The following is an 18,141-nucleotide window of genomic DNA, read 5'->3' as shown; positions in this document are numbered from 1 at the left end:
ATCAGACTTCTCGAGAATATTGAGATTCCACGATTATGCAAAGGACTCGTGTTACATTGACATCCAGAAGTGAGATATGATCAGTACCATCAGATTTATCAGGTTATTGCTTTGGAGAGAAGACGAGATTAAGGGATAATGATGATCTCACTTATTTATTGTGGATATGTTTTGGATGAATGTCCCATCAAAAAGTGTTCTATTTGTTCGCCTTAAAAAAAAACCCGAAGCCAAGTTCAGATTAATGGTCAGAAATAACATTTCAAATGACTTAGTATTGTAGCTCAGCACTTTGGAGAATACAGTTTCTTGTCAGAAGCAACATGTATCTATAATTTATACTGAAGGTCCTGTGGGCACAGTTCACATATTCACACATTCAGTGTCATTATTTTACCCAAAATAGCACTGTGCAACCGTGAGGCTGAGGTCGGAGCTGAGAGGTCGGCAGTGACTGCCAGTGGTTGTACATGTCTGATGATAAACAGAGGAAAGGTGGGGACTCTTTCAATGAACCTCCTGGAGCCTTTGAAATTTGAATTTGAGTCAGCAGAACTCCTCGTCACTTCCTGTCCGTCTCTGGTCCCTGTGTTCCTCACGGGGTCTATGCATTATCTGTGGTTGAGAGAAAAGCTAAGATGAAATCATCAGTTCAGACGACGACATAATATTGTATCAGTTACGTCCGTAGCCCAGCTGGGGTTTTCATAATAAACTGCGCAAATAACATAAAACGAGACCAAGAGTCTAGTGTTGAACAGATAAAACATTTGACAGTGTGCTAGAGGGAATCCATCTGATAATTGTTGATATTCAAGTAGAAAAAGTATAGTAAAACATTGGGGTAAAGCTAAAGGATCATCAGGTCAATTGAGGACGTTGACTAGGAAAAGTTAGCTATCGGCGCAAAATGTGGCACCAATCCATCTAATATGTCAAAATAGTCACACCCAGCCTGTGTTTCGCCTCTTTCAACGTTCACTCAAGTCAAAGAAGTCACCACCAATCCCGTGAACCTTCCACCTGGAGTCCCATCTTTTCCTTGCTCTTGAATCTTTGCCTCATTTGAATCTATATCTCTTCTTCTTCTTCTCTGAAGCTAAATATAATCGTCCAGCCTTTGTCTCCCCCCCACCCCAGTGTTTCTCCACCCCTCCCTTCACCCCAGTACCTTTCCCCTCCACCTGGAAGTCCTCGGGCAGCAGATTGTCCTGCCTGTTTCCCAGGCTGAAGGCCAGGAAGGAGAGGATGAGCGAGTCCATGATGCTGATGATGGCCAGGATGTAGGCCCAGCGCACCGTGCAGTTGCCCAGGGTGTATTTGTCTGTCCGCTGGCCACACATGCGCTTCACCTCCTCTGAATCCCAACCGTCAGGGTAGATCATACAGCCAATCACCATGCATGTACCTGAGAGGGAGGGAGGCTCCGTTGGAAATCAGCTACTTCCATCAACAGACACAGTTTTCCATGGAGTCAAATTCACAAACTTTCAAGGATCTTAATGTAGGAAACCTGCAGAAAATCTCTCTCTCTCTCTCACTCACTCACTCACTCACTCACTCACACACACACACACACACACACACACACACGAGAGGAGCATCTCAGTTCCAGGAAGATGAACATGTTCATCCATTATTGACTCTGCGCTGGCCTTGTGTCGTTCTGTGCTTGAATGAAGAGCCATGCGATCTATCAGGTGATAAGATGAAACATTAGCAAGCACACAACACACACACATACACACACTTTCACTTTCTGAGCCTCACACACCCACTTAAAGTTCTCACATTCTTTCACTGTAACAATGACACTACCAGAAACAATTCGGACTCGCCTACTATACTGGATAGATCCACGTAACAACATGTTTAATGCAGAAGCTGAACCGCTCCCAACAACCCTTCTGATCAGTGTCTGTACTTCAAAGACAACACAGGGTCATATTTACAAAAAACTCAAAAAGACATGTCTTTACCCTCAACCCCTGTGCTCTAAATCACACTCTGACATATAACATCAGACATAAACTGAAAGCCGTATATACTTTAACCCTGATCTGAACCTAATTCTTAACCCTCACAAAGCCTTTTGAAGGTTTTCTCCTCAAGGTCTACAACTCAAATTTTATCCTCCCAAAAAACAGATATACCACACACACACACACACACACACACACACACACACACACACACACACACACGTACAGCAGGTGTGCAGGGTATGAGGAGTGGGAGGAGAAAGTGTTTCTTCACGGACCTGTTCTCTCACTTGCACTTACATCTGTTCACAAGCTGCATCATGTTTCCAAAACAGAATCATGTTTCACTTCTGTCTCTGTACTGAAGGCCACAGCTGAAGTGATGCTCTATGTTCCACAGTAATGATTACCATCTTAAATTTATGCTCGGTCTTTCATAGATCAAGTACTGCCCACAGTACAATATTTGTACTCTGTGGTATTGCTCATTTGACATGACATAAAAGATGTATACTTCCATTTGCACATTTAAAGTTTTGCTGTCTACTTCTCTAAACTGCCAGGTCTCTGTGAGACTTGCTTTAATGATAGATTAATACATGAATAATTTTGGACCAAGAAACTGAATTTTTGAGGGTAAAACATGTTAGTATGTCTTTGATACCAATATTTTTGAAATGTATTCAATGTTGTAGGCCTACATCAAAATAGCTTAGATGTGCTGCTTATATGGTGGCCTTATAATATTATGATTCATTACATTTTAGGCTATTAATAATTAGGGCTCAAACTAACGATTATTTTCATAATTGATTAATCTGCCGATTATTTTCTCGATTAATCGATTAGTTGCCTGGTTCATAAAATGTCATAAAACCGTGAAAAAATGTTGATGGTGTTTCCCAAATCCCAAGAAGATATTTAGTCAGCTGTCACAGAGGAGCACAGAAATCAGAAAATATTCACACTTAAGAAGCTGAAATCAGAGAACACATAAAAACTATATTTGAACCGATTAATCGATTATTATAATAGTTGGCGGTTAATTTAGTAATCGATCACTAATCTGTTAACTGTTGCAACTCTATTAATGATCTTATTTTCTCCTCTTCATGTGAATCATGTAAACGGTTATGGTTATGTTAGTTGAGGCCCTATGTGCGCCGAACCCCCGCCGCTCACTGGAGGCCAGCTGCATCCAGGCGCAGATCTTGTACACGCTCCCCGCGTTGCAGAAGAAGAAGAGGCTCAGGCACACGATGCTGCCCACCACCAGCAGCATGGAGATGCCGATGAAGAACATGGCCGTCTTGAAGGCGCCGGACGGGATGGAGCCGAAGTCCAGCGCGCTCCCTTTGCAGGTGAGCTCCGAGGTGAGCGCGTTCCCGATGCAGTAGTGGAAGAGGCCAAAGTATCCGGCCTGCGGCGTGTTGACGCTGTCCCCGATCCAGTAGGGCTGGATGAACACCACCACGGTGATGACGGCGAAGGTGATGGTGAACACGGTCCACAGCACGCCCATGGCGCGGGCGTTACGCACGTAGTTGGTGTGGTAGATCTTGGCTGCCTCCTGGGCGGGCAGCATGGCGAGCAGAGGGCCTCCTCCACCTGTGACCTCCTGGGTTGATTCAAAACGTGATGGGGTTTGTTTTATTTCCTCCTGTACAGATGACGACCTTCACTCTGCTCTTTAGAAAGACCTGCAGGCACAGTAGGCCCACGCATATAAAAAAAAAAAGAGCCTCTTAACCAAGTGATGGAACTGATGATGATGATGATGATGATGAGGCCTGATCCCACTGCTGAAAACACGCCTGTGAGGAAGACGCCACAAACCCTGAACTGGCCCAACAGAAGAGGGTCCCACCGCAGCAGCACTCCAGTTCTCCTCCAGTCAGTGTGTTTGGTAAGTGGACGGTTTTGTCTCCTGTGTATCAGCTGTCAAGAGTGTTTCCTGCCCAGGGGGAGAAGAGACGCAATGAATGATTAATGGTTAAAAGATCCACAGAATAGAGTAACAGCAGTGCTGGTCCTTCCAGATGGCAGGCGACGAGTCTATTCCACTCTCACTTTTTTAAGGCCATAGGTTACTTCATCACTTTCTTTTATGTTGTTTCTGATTTATTTTTCACATTATCATTCAATAAACTGAGCCACGTGCAGGGTCAATCAGTCGTAGTGCTGGAGTCTCATATAGTCACTATATACTTGTGAATGCATTTGTGCACAGAATAAAAGGTTGTAGATGTTGTTCCCCCTCAGTTACACGGGAAGTGTAAAGAAGCCATTATTAACTGGTGTAACAATTACAACGACCAATACGTCTGCCATGCTGTATTTCATGATGTCATCATTCATTATCACCCTCATTTTTATATATATATAAATGAGGGTGATAAGCTATATATATATATATATCTATATCCAGTGCAATTGTCCATAAATAGTCTGAATTCGTATCCGTGCAACTGTGGATACAGATTCTTTGAGATGAACATGGATGTGGTCAGAATAACTTAGTCGCATGTTCTACAGTCAAACACTAGATGGGGCTACAGAGCTGCACTGCTAGTGTGTGAGAAACATTCAGATGTGGTAACAAAGAAAAAATATATTTCAGTGGAAGTACAGGCATTTCATTGACAAACTTTAGCGAAAGAAAACTTTTTTTATGGCATAACGAAAAAAACTTCTTCAACTATTTTTCTTTTTACACATCTGCAAATCATATCTGTGAGCACAATACATTTTCACTACAGTTGCAGAACTTTATTACACAAACACCTTCATGAGAAAATAATTGTTTACAAATCAACAATTCGGATACATGAATTGTTTTTTACATACACAGAAATAAGGTGATTTACAACTACTGGCTGTGAAGTCATTTTGTAAATATGATTTCACAAGCTCAAAATATTAGCAATGTACAATGTACAATATACCACACTTCAAGTTCTGCATCCATCTCCATTTTTTCCAACTCTTAATAGAACTCAACTGCCTCATCATACAAATTCAACGCAGTTCAGCTTCTGCAGACGGCAGCGATCCCACAGCGTTTGTCATCTCTTTGAAACAATCTTAAATGATCATGTCAGACAAAGTCTGGTCAAAGGTGCTGTGTTAGAGTCATAGGAGAGTTGTTATTTCTACAATGCATCTCTACGACAGAAAATAAATTGTGATACCTGTAATTTAATAGTTTACATTCCATCACATCAGTGTTTCTCAGAACTGTCCCAGTTTATTGACTTGAAAAAGCATTTTTCACACACATTATGCTGACATATTTGGCCTTTTGTTAGCTTTCACATAATAATATACCAATACCTACATAGACAATAGACTTGGCTGACTCAATAATGGGTTACTTGTGTCACATTATTGACCTAGAATCCGTTTGTTCACTCTTCAGTTCCACTTAATATGTATTACTTTCAATAGGACTTGTACGTTTAAAAGATTGATATACAGATCTGCAGTGGTTTGTGTGTGTGTGTGTGTGTGTGTGTGTGTGTGTGTTAACATGTGTCTTTGTGTGTTCTGGTGTGGGCACAGGCGTGTCGATGCACTTAGCTTTATTAAGTGATACTGCACCAGAGTGAGATGGAGGCTGTCTATAATCAAGTTATTTGGGAGTGGCAATTCAATTTTCAGATACAGAATTGAGTGACATTTTATTTGTGTGTGTGTGTGTGTGTGTGTGTGTGTGTGTGTGTGTGTGTGTGTGTGTGTGTGTGTGTGTGTGTGTGTGAGAAGAGATAGAGAGAGTGTGTCTGCAATGTTTGCAGACAAGAAAGAGCTTTGAATTTCATGCTTTCTTTGCAAGTGTGTTTTTTATATTCTGTGAGTGTGTTTGTGTGTGTGCACGTGCCTGAATTGATTCTGTGAATACATAATGTGATCCAACATAGTTAGTCAAAGCTCTCTGAATCAATACATGAATTATATTGGTGCCAGACAGCGAATCACGAGTAATACTTGGAATGGAATAGATTATGTAGATCGAAATATACGCAATCAATTTCCCCAGAGAAACACAAACAGAAGCCAAGTGATGAATTCAAATCAATCTAAAAAAAAAGAAACTGTCCTTGTAAAAGTGATCTTAATAGCACTGAATCTGTGGCTTCAAGGGAACGTCAGGGACATGACAATACTCCTTATCTCACATTGTGCATAAGAGGGGGAGGGAGGCTCTTCATAATAAGTTATTTGGGGGAGGCAATCCAGTTTTCAGATAGAGAATTGAGTGTGTGTGTGTGTGTTTGTGTGTGTGTGTGTGTGTGGGTGTGTGTTTATGTGTGTGCGTGTGCATGCAATTAACCCTTTATATCCTCTCTAGGCCAATTTGCTGCGAGAGCCTCTGGGAGTACAAAGAGATATTTCTGCCATTTCAGCATCTCTTCCTGTCCCTTTCTGTCTGCCTCCTTCAGTCTGCTGTTTCCATAGAAACAAGGTGCTGGATGCCCTCCGAGAGAGGGGAGGGTAGGTGACAGAGAAGGATGACACAAATTAGGTAGTTATACCAATGGAATGACAAATCACTACAATGATGATGACTCAGTAAATGTTGTAATCTTCATGTCATGAATCTTCACAATCAAAGTTGGATCCAGTTCAAATACTGTTTTATGCAGAGACATTACGGGTAATATAATCCTTTTGTTACTATGTAAATATTTGTACATTTTTTTTAAAAAGGGCAATGTGAAAGAAGTTGTTCTTGTGGACAAGGGTGAGTAAAATCATGTGACTACTCTCTGGTTTCCTCCACCTCCTCTTTTGTCAGCTCACACAGATGGACTATATTTGTCTTTTGTGAATGTTTGTTTATGTGTGTGTGTATGTAAGTAAAAGCATGCAATGAGCTGGGGGCAGATGACCAAGTAACAACCGCTCCTTGTTTACCCCTCTCTCTCTCTCTCTCTCTTCCCTCTCTCTAACACACACACACTGCTGCCCGTTGAACCAGCGTTAACTCAGTCAATGAGAGTCACTACATCACCCCCAGGCTGCAGCAGCAGCAGCAGCAGCCATCGTCGGCCGCCCTCGAGGCCCCAGCCCAGCCACCGCCCGGCCACTGCCCAGCAGAGATCGTCGGAGCCCGGGTAAGAATGGAGATGAATGTGGGTCAGTGCTTTGCCCTGGGATGGAGGCTGGAGGGTAGGTCTGCTCTACAGTGGATCATGTTCGTGACTCGTCACGGATCTCTGAACACTGTTGTTGTATTCCTCCGTGACCGGAGATCTGTGAGTAACTACAGACAGTATATGATCAGCACTCTTCCAGACGCAAGGTGCTCCACTTTTTCTAAACATGTTGCAGTAAACGCAAACGCCACATAAAGGGGTGGTATACCTGCGAGATCATATAATGGTATCAGACTACATAGACTGCATGCCATCATATATGGACATGGTTTGTTGTTTTTTGTTTGTAGTATAACATAATGTATAAAGTCTTGCCACAGGTGAAGCTGTGCAAAGTCCAACAAGTTACCTCATTGTGACATCACTTGAGGTCATGTCAGTAGGGCCTGTACAAAAACCTGTACTGTAAAAGCGACAACCGACAAAAATGCCAATTTTCCAGGGGCTGCACGCGGGACGATTTCTTGGCCTGACTCTCTCCTCCGGTTGCCTGCTAACCTCACAGAGACACAACAACAGACAACACTCAATAACATCTCGATAAAGAATATCAGAGGTGATGATGTGCTGTTTGTTTTTGTTTTTTAACTTTCAGACAGAATCACACAAGCTGTGTTCCCCATTTCTCAAAAACCACAGTTTAAAATCCTGAATTCATGCGAGCTTCGAGACATATACCCTAAACCAGAATCCAGAATATCAAGAATCCATCCATCCGTTGGCTAAAAAACGCTTTATCCAGAAAGGGTCGCGGCGGGGCGGGGCTGGAGCCAATCCCAGCTGACGGTATCAAGAATCAAAACGTGTATTTCCAGTATCACTCAGCCGACATTAAAGATCTACTATTATACAATTCTGCTGTTAGCAGTGAAAGCCCTGCGGGGGCGATGGGACAAAGCACCATGGAGGAGGTCCTCTACTTCCGAGAACAGGCAGGAACCTGCACAGCTGACACACATAAATCCCAAACACATAAGCAGCTCCTCTGTCACACACTTAAACATAGAACACAGGCGTCAAACACCCACGCACACCTATTAGACACAGACATGTATTCTCATTATGAGCGAAATGGATGGAAGCAAAAAAATAAAATCATAAATGACATGAAACAACTGTTGATAATTCAACTGCAGGACTCTTGGTGGTGCACCTCTCTCTCTCTCTCTCTCTCTCTCTCTCTCTCTCTCTCTCTCTCTCTCTCTCTCTCTCTGCCAGCCAGTGAGACGTCAAATGTGTGCTTGCGTAATCCCGGCCAATTCAAACAGTTTTGTTACGGTAAAGAATGGAGGATTAGTTTATGGAGCTTCAAAGCCAAATATAGCGAGAAAACGCATGTGACGGATTAGAGACACATCAAAGAATACGGATGGAGAATATATTAAAGGGTGCAGTTTCATCTCCCATCTCACGTGCTCCGTCTCGCTTCTCTTTTCCACTGACGGGCCGATGTGATGCTCAGGGTTGGAGCAGTTAAATAGCACATTGGACGTCAGTGGCGTTGGACTTCTTTTAGTTCTCGCTTAATTCAATTCACAAGGCTGATGTACGGGTTTTTACACATTATAGTGTATAATGCCAAAACACTGTATGGTAGCATATGTGATTAGCAGTGGATGATTGATTTTGTACATTATCAGTGGCACATGCTGCAGAAATGCAGAAAAACAATTATGAAGTAGCTTTCTGTGTGTGTGTGTGTGTGTGTGTGTGTGTGTGTGTGTGTGTGTGTGTGTGTGTGTGTGTGTGTGTGTGTGTGTGTGTGTGTTTGTTGCTGAAAGAAGTAAAGTGTCAGAATGCCAGCTGGAGAATGAATGGCTGACAGACAGAACCCGGGGGGCGGTGGCTGGAGTGTTAGTATCCGAATGCTTGTTACGCAGTCAGGGTGCTGTTATTTTGACTATGTGGCCCCAAATACAGGGATTATTCTGCAGTTTGCCAATTGCAATATCAAAATACATGCAGGATTTTATAACCCACTCAATATGGTTATGAAATTATCTTTTTTACTTTATAAAGAGCTAAGGGGGAGGCGCGAATCAGTGAGAGTGGATTTGAAAACTTGGAAAAAATACCCAAGTGGAATGAAACGTTCTTAACATATGCTTAGTGCAGCCAAGTTATGTAATAGTTCACATGACAAGGTCTTAAAAGTTCACCGGTAAAAATAAGGCGAGTGTTTGTTGTGTTGTGTGTGTGTGTGTGTGTGTGTGTGTGTGTGTGTGTTTGCCACCCCTTGTTTGTGTGTTAGTGGCCGGTGGCTGTTTCCCAGCAGATCTAGGAGGATTTCAGCTTTATCCTCATAACTGAACGATAATCTTTTATGGAATCCAGCACCGATCCCGGAGAACCAACATCGCCACCTGGTCCTCGGGTCTCACACACAAACACACAAACACACACACACACACACACACAGTCAGAGTCATAAGCCCTGGGTTTAGAATTCACGCGACCGTTTGCAGACTGTGTTTCGTAACATAAAAGCAGTTGTTGTGACTGCACAGGGACATTTTCTCTGTATTCAGACAGACATAACCAGAAGAAACAGTGGTCTTCTACTTGGTCAAAGTATGAGATGCTAATGTGTTCATGTGATTTCTATACACTCATTATGCTGTAAAGCAAGCTGCTGTGAGTGTCTGGAGTTGTGAAACAGTTTCGATTGTGACTGGCAAACTTTGTCAGTGTTTGCTCACATAGAAACATGCGTCGCGGATAATGAGGAAGATGAAGGTTTGGAAAGGTTGGAGTTGTCCATGTGAAATGCTGGTAGTGTAAAAACATCAGTGCCAACATCACTGACAGCTTCAGTGGTATTGGACACGTGGACAAGAAGAAACCTGGCTGTATCAGTGAGAGGAGACTGAGTTGATCAAAAAAGAAAACTGGAGGTCAGTATCCCAAATAAGTGTGGACATGAAGACATTAGAGGGGAAGAGAGAGACTGAGGAGGAACATGAATATTTGACCAGACTAAGAGAAAGCATTTCAGCTTCCCTTTTTGAAGAACCGTGACTCAGCAGGAGAGAGGGAAGTCGGCAGAGTTTATCTTCCCATCCAAACCATAGCAAATCAACCAGAGCTTCTGCAAGAACATAATAGCCTCTCTATTAGGGGCGACCTTTGACCTCGAGGTGTTTCAAACGCCGGCCCCTCCTCTCCGTCGTGCCTCTGTTCACAGCGGTTTAACTGACCTCAGATGTGCCCGTCGGCTCACTGTGGGTGTGCCGCAGGTTTGTGATCTTTACAGGGTGGGTGTGACTGCAGGCGGGGTCTCACGCAGACCCGTCGAGCCCTCTGATTGGTCTGTAGCGTACAAAGAAGGCGGTCTTGATTCAGCGATTGGCCGTAGTGGCTGTCAATTGAATGCAAATAATGCTGCCTTCATGGACCGCTCGTATAACTGTTTTATCCCAGGAAAAGCCGTTAAGTAAGAAAAACGAGTAGACCGCCTTCATTTCTTCAGTGGAAGAATTCCGCTTAGTGCATTTACTCAAGTACTGTGGTACAATTTGGGGATACTTCCACAGTAATTGATTATTTTCCATTCGTGTTACTTCTGCAATTCTACATTTCAGATTTAACGGTTATGTTTTTTAATTGCTCCACGGGCTCAGAATCAGCTTTATTGGTAGACTCAAGCATATGCAGTTACTTGTTACATATTTAAAGTTTCTAGAAGTTTGACATGTTAATGAGTTAGTAAAATGAATAATAATCCAGTTATATCAATTGGTAATATATCACTAAGAGGGACCATTCTGCTTACTTTTGATACTTTGTGTTATTGCCAATAATAATAATAATACTTCCGTACTTTTACTGAGAGTTAGATTTAGAATGCAGTTCCTACTTCTAGTAGGATTTTCTTTTTGCATCTTGGATTTTCTTTTCACCAATTTAACAAGCCAAGTTCAGTTTATTCGTGAGGTACCACTCAGACTGTCATGCTGTGTTTCGTGGCCGTGGGGTTGGAAAAAGAAAGATTTTCACCTCAGACTGGGCTTTAAACTCAAAATTCTTCATGGTAAGCCTCTGAGGTTTGGAACGCAACACGGGTCTGAAGCAGCTATCCGTTGGCAGAGTGGGGGATGTGGGGATCCAGGGTCTTTGGAGCCTCGACTTGCACTGGGGGACCAAAAGTCAGGAAAACTTGACTAATGTTGCTGCATCACTTTGTGAAAATCATTGTTGTTGTCGCACGTCTCTTTTGAGTCCTGCAGTGTTGTGGACGTGACACACTAAGTGTATCTTTATGTAAAAGGATATGAATACTTTCATCAATACCTTTTATTTTCTGATAAGGATGCATTATTATTATTTTTAATTGCCGGGGGAATGTTTTGCATTTTACGCATTGGCCTGAGCAACCATTGCATCTATCAGTTTCCCAGAGAGGCCGTGGCCCACTGACAGAAAGCTTCTACGGTGAACGCGTGGTTTCCCACAGTCCCTGAAGGCACCGGTCCCCCCTCCGGTTCGACCGCCGCGGCTCGTTCAGCGTGATCGCGTCTCTCCCTCGCAGTCACAGAGCAGCGGCGACTCCGCTCAGACGCACTTTGAACAGGATGTAGCGACCGCGGAGACACAACTACGAGAAGAAGAAGAAGAAGAAGAAGAAGAAGACGACGAAAACAAAGCGGCGTTGAACTCTGCCATGTGACGGACACCGGCGAGCCAGAGATGACCGCTGCAGCGGAGGCGGAGAAGAAGACGGCAGGAGTCCCGACGAGGCAGCAGCTCACCGCTGGCTGCTCTTGACGGCTGCTCCCGCCGACCTGAGACCACTCAGCACGCGCACACACACACACACGCGCACACACACACACCCTAACACAGAAAACACCAACACAAGCCGAAACACTTCAACATCCCGTCGGCCGGACCTCGGGAGCGACGATGGCGAGCCAGGCGGACTGCTGCGTGAAGGTTGCGCTGAGGTAAGACCCCCCCCCACACCCCAGCCCCGACGCCTGTCTGCTGGAGAACCTGGCGAGCGGAGCAGACCACATTGTGTCTGTGGCTCCCGGCGCGCCGCGCGCCGCGCACCTCACGTCTCGTGTCCACCAGCAGCACGCCCCGGTGTCTCCGCTGCCTGCAGGACACGGCAGAGGGAGGCTGGCACCTCGGGCGGCGGAGACCCGGGCGGAGACACGGGCGGAGACCCGGGTGGAGACACGGGCGGCGGTGGCGGTCTGCACCGCGTCGATAAGGGCGAAAACGCGTGTTTCGTGCCACGCTGTCTCCGCGTGACTGCTCCCTCACAAGTTGCGCGTCGCGTCCGGTGTCCCGGTGGCGTGTGGAGGGGGACGGTTGCGGCCAGGTGCCGGGTGGACGATGGGCGTTTCTCTCCCTGCGGAGCCACGTTGTTGTTGTGTTCTTATTCCCACAGGCCTCTCTCTGTGACCTGCAGTCCCACCCAGAGAGTCCAGTGAGCCCCCTCACGAGTTGAATACATCATGTGTTTTTGTTTATTTTTAATTTTTTCATTTGTCATCCTGCCTCTATGCAGACGAGTCGAGCGACAAAGAGCTGCTCTCCTCCAGAGCCCAGTCATTCAACACGGCCCTGTTGGAAATGCTCCCTGTGAAAGCCCTGGCAGGCAAAGCAGCTTTACTCTGGATTGGTTTAAGGAGATATAATATAAGTAGCCGGTGTAATTGTGAGCCAAGATTTGAAAGCGAGCGTGTAAATGTGCATGTGCTGGCACTTGCCGGGTGGCAGCCTATGAAATTGGAAGGCTCGGCTGGAGTGTGACTGCGTCTGTAATCATGCTCTTTTTACAGGGCTGAGGCGGTGGTCCCACAGACCCGGCACCTCCCAAACTATGACCCGTCAGCTGATGAATCCTAATCGGTCGTACTGTGTCCTTTGTTACATATAGACTCCTTCATCACACCCTAATGAAATAGTAAAATCGAACTATTCTTCGCCTATTGGATGCCTTTGAGACCCTCAGACCCCTCTTCATTCCACTGACTGATCTTAACGGGGGGTTGAGGCGAGAGTGGGGGTCGGCCCAGTAGAGAACCTTGCGTCCGATGTCCCCGGGGGAGGATTCAGAGTGACCTGTCAGCCAGACGCTGAGAGAATCTCTTTTGTGCTTGTTCACAGCGGCAACTGTAACAGGAAGTGGGGGCAGGAGGTGTTGACAAAAAAAAAAGAAGAGAAAGAGAACAGAAAAGAGAGACAGCTGGTGGCTGCTGCTAAACTGACGTTATTGATTTAGGTCTGAGGAGAGTAACTGAATGAGGGGAGGTGACAGTTGTCACTGCACAGACATCAGAGTGTTTTCACCTTCAAAACTCACATTTCAAGGTCTGTTTCAAATCAGCTTGATCAGCACAAACTCCACAGTGCTCGAGTTTGTCTAATTACATACTGTAGCTACGCTGGTGGACTTTTTTTTTGCGTTGTTCCTTCTCGTCATGTGTGATCTGTGTGTGTGTGTGTGTGTGTGTGTGTGTGTGTGTTAACTCGCCCTGTGAGTGCCACCAAAAGTGTCTTGTGCGTTTAACAGGAAATGGGAAGCACACAAATAAACACACACAAGAAGGATAACTTCCTGCTGCACGGCAATGGTTTTCCCAATGACCGCTTTTTTTCTTCTTTCCCCAGAGAAAGTCTGCCGCTGATAAAGAGAGGACGGTGTTTAATAGCTCTCATGTTGGGCCTTTTCCCCCGGGGCGGGCTGCATGAAGTGCACGTCTCTGAGTAGAAGAGTGTGTGCATGTGCGAGTGTGCATTTAGAGGGCAATGCGGTTGGTTGTGAGGGACAAGTCGCCGGCATCCATTTCCTGAGTGTCTGCTGTGCTTTCCCTAAACAATGTCCATATAACCAGTGACATGACCTACAATCCTACACACACACACACACACACACACACACACACACACACACACACACACACACACACACACACACACACACACACACACACACGCAGGACAACCGTCCTGCATTGCAGTCCAGTCAAATGACACAATGTAACTCTTTACTAAGTGGCTGCATAAAAATTGCTGCTGCCTCTGCAGTTGGATCTTCATACAGCCACGTTCACTGCTGAGATCAGCTTAATCGGAAACAGAATGAATAAACTCCTGCATTCACCCCCCACACTATCACACCCTCAGTCAGACGTACACCACACGCAGTTTCACTTCACCTCCAGGTTGCTTCCTCCTCTTGACGTTGATCCTATACGTTGAATGCTGCATTTGCCAGAGATTGAGAGCTTTATGTTAAGACTGGCTCTCGGATACTATAAATGTCAATTATTCACCTTTTGTGTGTGTGTGTGTGTGCGTGCGCGTGCGTGTGCGTGTGTGTTTGTGTGTGCTGGTACTTTGGGTGTAACTTGACATGGAAGTTCTAATAAGCAGTGTGATTTGCATATTGATCTCTGTCCCTTGCGCTTTCTCGCTCTAAAGCTCTGCCACGTACTCATTTCAGACCAGCGGATGACTCGTCTTGCACCAAAGTGCTCAGTCAGCCTCCAGTGCCATGTATTAATAAACACAAAGACAAATCTGTTCAGTGCCGTTGTGGTCCGTGACCTTGTGATTGCCAAGCCTCCCCTCTCGGTCTAATGTGAGTTCTGTTCCCAGAACAATGACCTGAGGAATCACAGACGAGGTGATTTTCCATCCTGCGTGTTTCGTGGATTTGTGGTTCAAGATGATGACACTAATGAGTCCGAATGGAAAGAAAAAAGCTCTGCAAACTGAGCACAGAGCACTCAGTGGTCTTTCAGAACCGCAGGTGGATGGCCAGCCAGAATCTTTTTTGACAGTTCTGACGCAGATCATTTTGGCTCAAGGGCGACAGGAGATCAGCTGAGAAAATTACAAAGTTTAATCTCTTTGGTGATGTTTTGATCAATCGCTCTAAAACAGGGTTGTGCAGAAAAAGGAAAGTTTCTCAGAAATCCATAAATGTGCTGCAGACTTTTGCCCCCCCATGACCAAAACACTGGCTTCAAAACAAAACAGGAGGGAGTAGAATACAACTGCGGAAGGGGCCCCTAACAGCTGATGCACAAAGGCTTTAAAAGGGAGCTTTTTGTTGTTCAACGTATGTCCTGTGTCGGCTACCAGTCTCGCCTGTTTCCTGTGTGTGTTAATAGTTTGCCACACAGGCTCTGTCTGGGTTACACACCTCCCCAGGGGGCTGCCTTTAAAATGGCAGGAACCGAGTGTCTGTTTACACGTGTGCGCCTACAGAACGTACAGTAGCATGAACTGATCACAGGGTCGTGCCATCATCTGCCCATGAGTGCATTCTTACACTGAGTCTCAACATTCATCTGCTCTTCACTCCGCTTGCTGAAGGTTTTTACCGCCACCGGTCTGTAAAAAGTGAAAGCACTTTCGGTTATTTGTGGATGGGAGTTGCTCTTTCTAATCACTGATCTGGCTGAAAAGGAAGAGGAGCAGGAAACATGACAGTGCACACGCCCAAGTTGTCGGCCCAGAGCTGTGCATCACTTCCTCCTCGTGCTGGCCTGGTGGTTATATGCTTTGTTTTCTTTCCTTTTTTTGGTTGTTACCCTTTGAACCTATTAGACCTAAAAGTTCTGTACGAATGTCTTTTGTGACAGGAGTGCTTTGGAGTGTCTAGCATTGCTCAGCACTCTGTGTATGTGTCGCTGCTGTGGAGAAGGAGGCCTCTGACATTAGACATGAAAGTTAGTGGTATCAAGTGATCTTCAGATAAAAAAAAAGCAAGCATCCAAACATTTCAAGATACCAACGGGCTCATAAAGAGTTTCATTCTATTGCTTGTTTTCTAACAGTAGAGCTGTTGCATAATCAGGCTCATGGCTTTAGCAGCAGATCGTTGCTGCCAGAGGAGGTGAAAAGGGCTGGATCGGTTGCCAAGATGCACTTCGTAATCCTGGTTTCCAAACAAAGATGATGGCTCTTCCTAGTGACACATCATTTCACATGTGAATAATAGCGCTGTCTGATTGTGTTTTCTGAGATGGTTGCACTTTTATATCCTGGCAGAGTTCGATTTATTAACCCCCACGTCGTCTGTATTTTAAATCAATAGATCAAAAATATATTCAGGACATGACAGGGGCTTTGGTGACTTGTGCAACGCGTCTGTTGATGAACTTCTCCCTGTTAAGTGCATCAGCACTCCCGAATGGTGTGCTGCCATTGCAGAATAACTTCCTGTCAAGTCGCCGCTGGACTATCCACGTTTCCTGTTCACTTCCTTCCGAGCCCACTGCTGATGAGCCCGTTGACATGATTCAGTAAAGACCAACCGCTCTGCAAAAGCTTGACTTATGAGTAAAAAAGCCTGTCGTCCTCCACTAAAAAAAAAGAAGGAAAATACACACTGATCCAGAGTTTGCTATCCATATTCTCTGATCATGACACATCATCTCAGATTTCCTTTTTTTTTTGCTGCATCCTTCTATTTTATTTTGCTCAAGCTTGTCTGCACACTGAGCGAACAAAAAGCGTGAAGCCGTGACCAAAATGCTGGAATGCCACCAGCTCCCCCTCCAACCTCCTATTCGCCCACTTTGCTTGCACGTGCACGTGTGCACATGCACACACATGCACACACATGCACACACACACACACACACACACACACACACACACACACACACACACACACACACACACAAACAAACACACACTGTATTTATTTGAATTCATCCATTTGAATTCAGTAAGGCATGAAAGGCTCTTCAGTCTGAACATTTGCATTTTTCTGTTATCAGTCGCATCATATGTCAGCTGGAGCCGGCTCATGACTATTAGCATTTATGCTGCAAAGACACAAGAAAAAGATGCTACATATAAAAATGCTACATATGAATGGACTAATTAATTACCTAATTTAGAATTATATGTATTTATCTTCATGTCCCCTGCGTATTTTCATAAACCTTATATAAAAATGTGTGTGTGTTGACACTGTTGTGGTCTCTTAGAAATCACAAGGGATCTGTGTGTGTGTGTGTGTGTGTGTGTGTGTGTGTGTGTGTGTGTGTGTGTGTGTGTGTGTGTGTGTGGTTGGGGGGGTAGCAGAGGCCCTTTAAACAGTGCACCTCTTGGGTGAGCGTAGACAGAGAACACAGTGTGAATGAATCTGATGTCACTACAGGTCTTTGTGCTCTGTGCTGAGCTTGCACACACACACACACACACACAAAGACACTGAGCAAGAGGAGTTGAAGGGCTAAATGGGATGAAGTTCAGGCTATATTTTTAGAGATAGAGTACGGTGAGAATAGAGAAAGGGACTAAAGAAAGGAGAGAGGTTTGTAGAGTTGTATGTTGGTGGCTTCTTAGTTTGATAAACTGCTCGGCCTCTTTTGGGAAGAATGATGCTTCCTGTTATTCAGCATCTCAAATACAAAGAAAAATCAAAGAGGAAAAGAGACAGGGGAGGGTGGCGGGTAGAGGACAGAGAGCAAGTGTCTCATTTGTCTGTCAAAAGGGCCACTGTAGCATGCAAATATGAGCTCTTAGCCAAACATGCTGTCAGTGTGTCTGCGTAGATGCATCCATGTGTGCCCACGAGCGTGTGTGCATGTCTGAATATTGTGTGAATGAATAATTTTGGGCACAGCTGCACGTGCTTGCCATATTCCCGCTGAGGGAAGAAGAGGCAGAAAGTGGGAGGCCCTCCGGTGTTGTGTCCAGTCAGTTGCTGTCAATGTTGTCAACTGATGTTTTTATTAACATTCTGAAATTAGATTCTCCTATTTAATGAATGAACAAGAAATATAACCTGACTTGCCTGTATGTTTGACTTAGAAAAGTGTGAAGTCTAAAGAACTGTACTTCCTTTTAATCACATTGTGTTTGTGTGTGTGTGTGTGTGTGTGTGTGTGTGTGTGTGTGTGTGTGTGTGTGTGTGTTTGTGTGTGTGAGACCAGCTGGCCAATAATCACCTTCAGTGCTAAGAAGCTTAGTTACTGCTGGAGTGTCTGAGTTTGTTTTGTGTTGTTGTGTGTGAATGAATAGAGAGG

The 18,141-nt window shown here is 44.8% G+C and overlaps 2 protein-coding genes across 7 annotated transcripts in view; one reads left to right on the top strand and one right to left on the bottom strand.

Moving 5' to 3' along the window:
• Positions 1 to 57: 57 nt before the first annotated feature.
• lhfpl5a (LHFPL tetraspan subfamily member 5a) lies at positions 58 to 3,570 on the bottom strand. Its single transcript, XM_035631798.2, has 3 exons — positions 3,165 to 3,570; positions 1,172 to 1,408; positions 58 to 615 (listed from the first exon to the last, which is right to left on the bottom strand). Exons 1-3 carry the CDS (start codon positions 3,565 to 3,567, stop codon positions 605 to 607), a joined length of 651 nt encoding a protein of 216 aa, XP_035487691.2. The 5' UTR covers positions 3,568 to 3,570; the 3' UTR covers positions 58 to 604.
• An 8,062-nt stretch (positions 3,571 to 11,632) lies between these two features.
• kif21b (kinesin family member 21B) overlaps positions 11,633 to 18,141 on the top strand; it is a 55,356-nt gene continuing 48,847 nt past the window's right edge. For 4 of the 6 annotated variants that reach the window (XM_035631369.2, XM_035631370.2, XM_035631371.2 and 1 more), the window contains exon 1: positions 11,634 to 12,081. In XM_035631369.2, the coding sequence (XP_035487262.2) occupies positions 12,041 to 12,081 (41 nt within the window). In that variant the 5' untranslated portion in view covers positions 11,634 to 12,040. Of the gene's footprint in view, positions 12,082 to 18,141 lie in introns of all 6 variants that reach the window. The other 2 variants (XM_035631373.2, XM_035631372.2) reach the window with 2 other exon arrangements.

This window comes from Scophthalmus maximus, chromosome 6 (genome assembly GCF_022379125.1).
Source record: "Scophthalmus maximus strain ysfricsl-2021 chromosome 6, ASM2237912v1, whole genome shotgun sequence".
NCBI classification, from domain to species: Eukaryota; Metazoa; Chordata; class Actinopteri; order Pleuronectiformes; family Scophthalmidae; genus Scophthalmus; species Scophthalmus maximus.
The sequence above is the reverse complement of the archived record's forward strand: the minus strand, read 5'-3'. Positions and strand labels throughout refer to the sequence as shown.

What these genes read in the sequence shown, in the direction of transcription:
- lhfpl5a (XM_035631798.2), bottom strand. Translation starts at nt 3,567, where the DNA reads ATGCTGCCCGCCCAGGAGGCAGCCAAGATCTACCACACCAACTACGTG. An exon ending in CTGGATGCAGCTGGCCTCCA is followed by an intron (nt 1,409 to 3,164) that starts GTGAGCGGCGGG and finishes CCTCCCTCTCAG; the next exon opens with GTACATGCATGGTGATTGGC.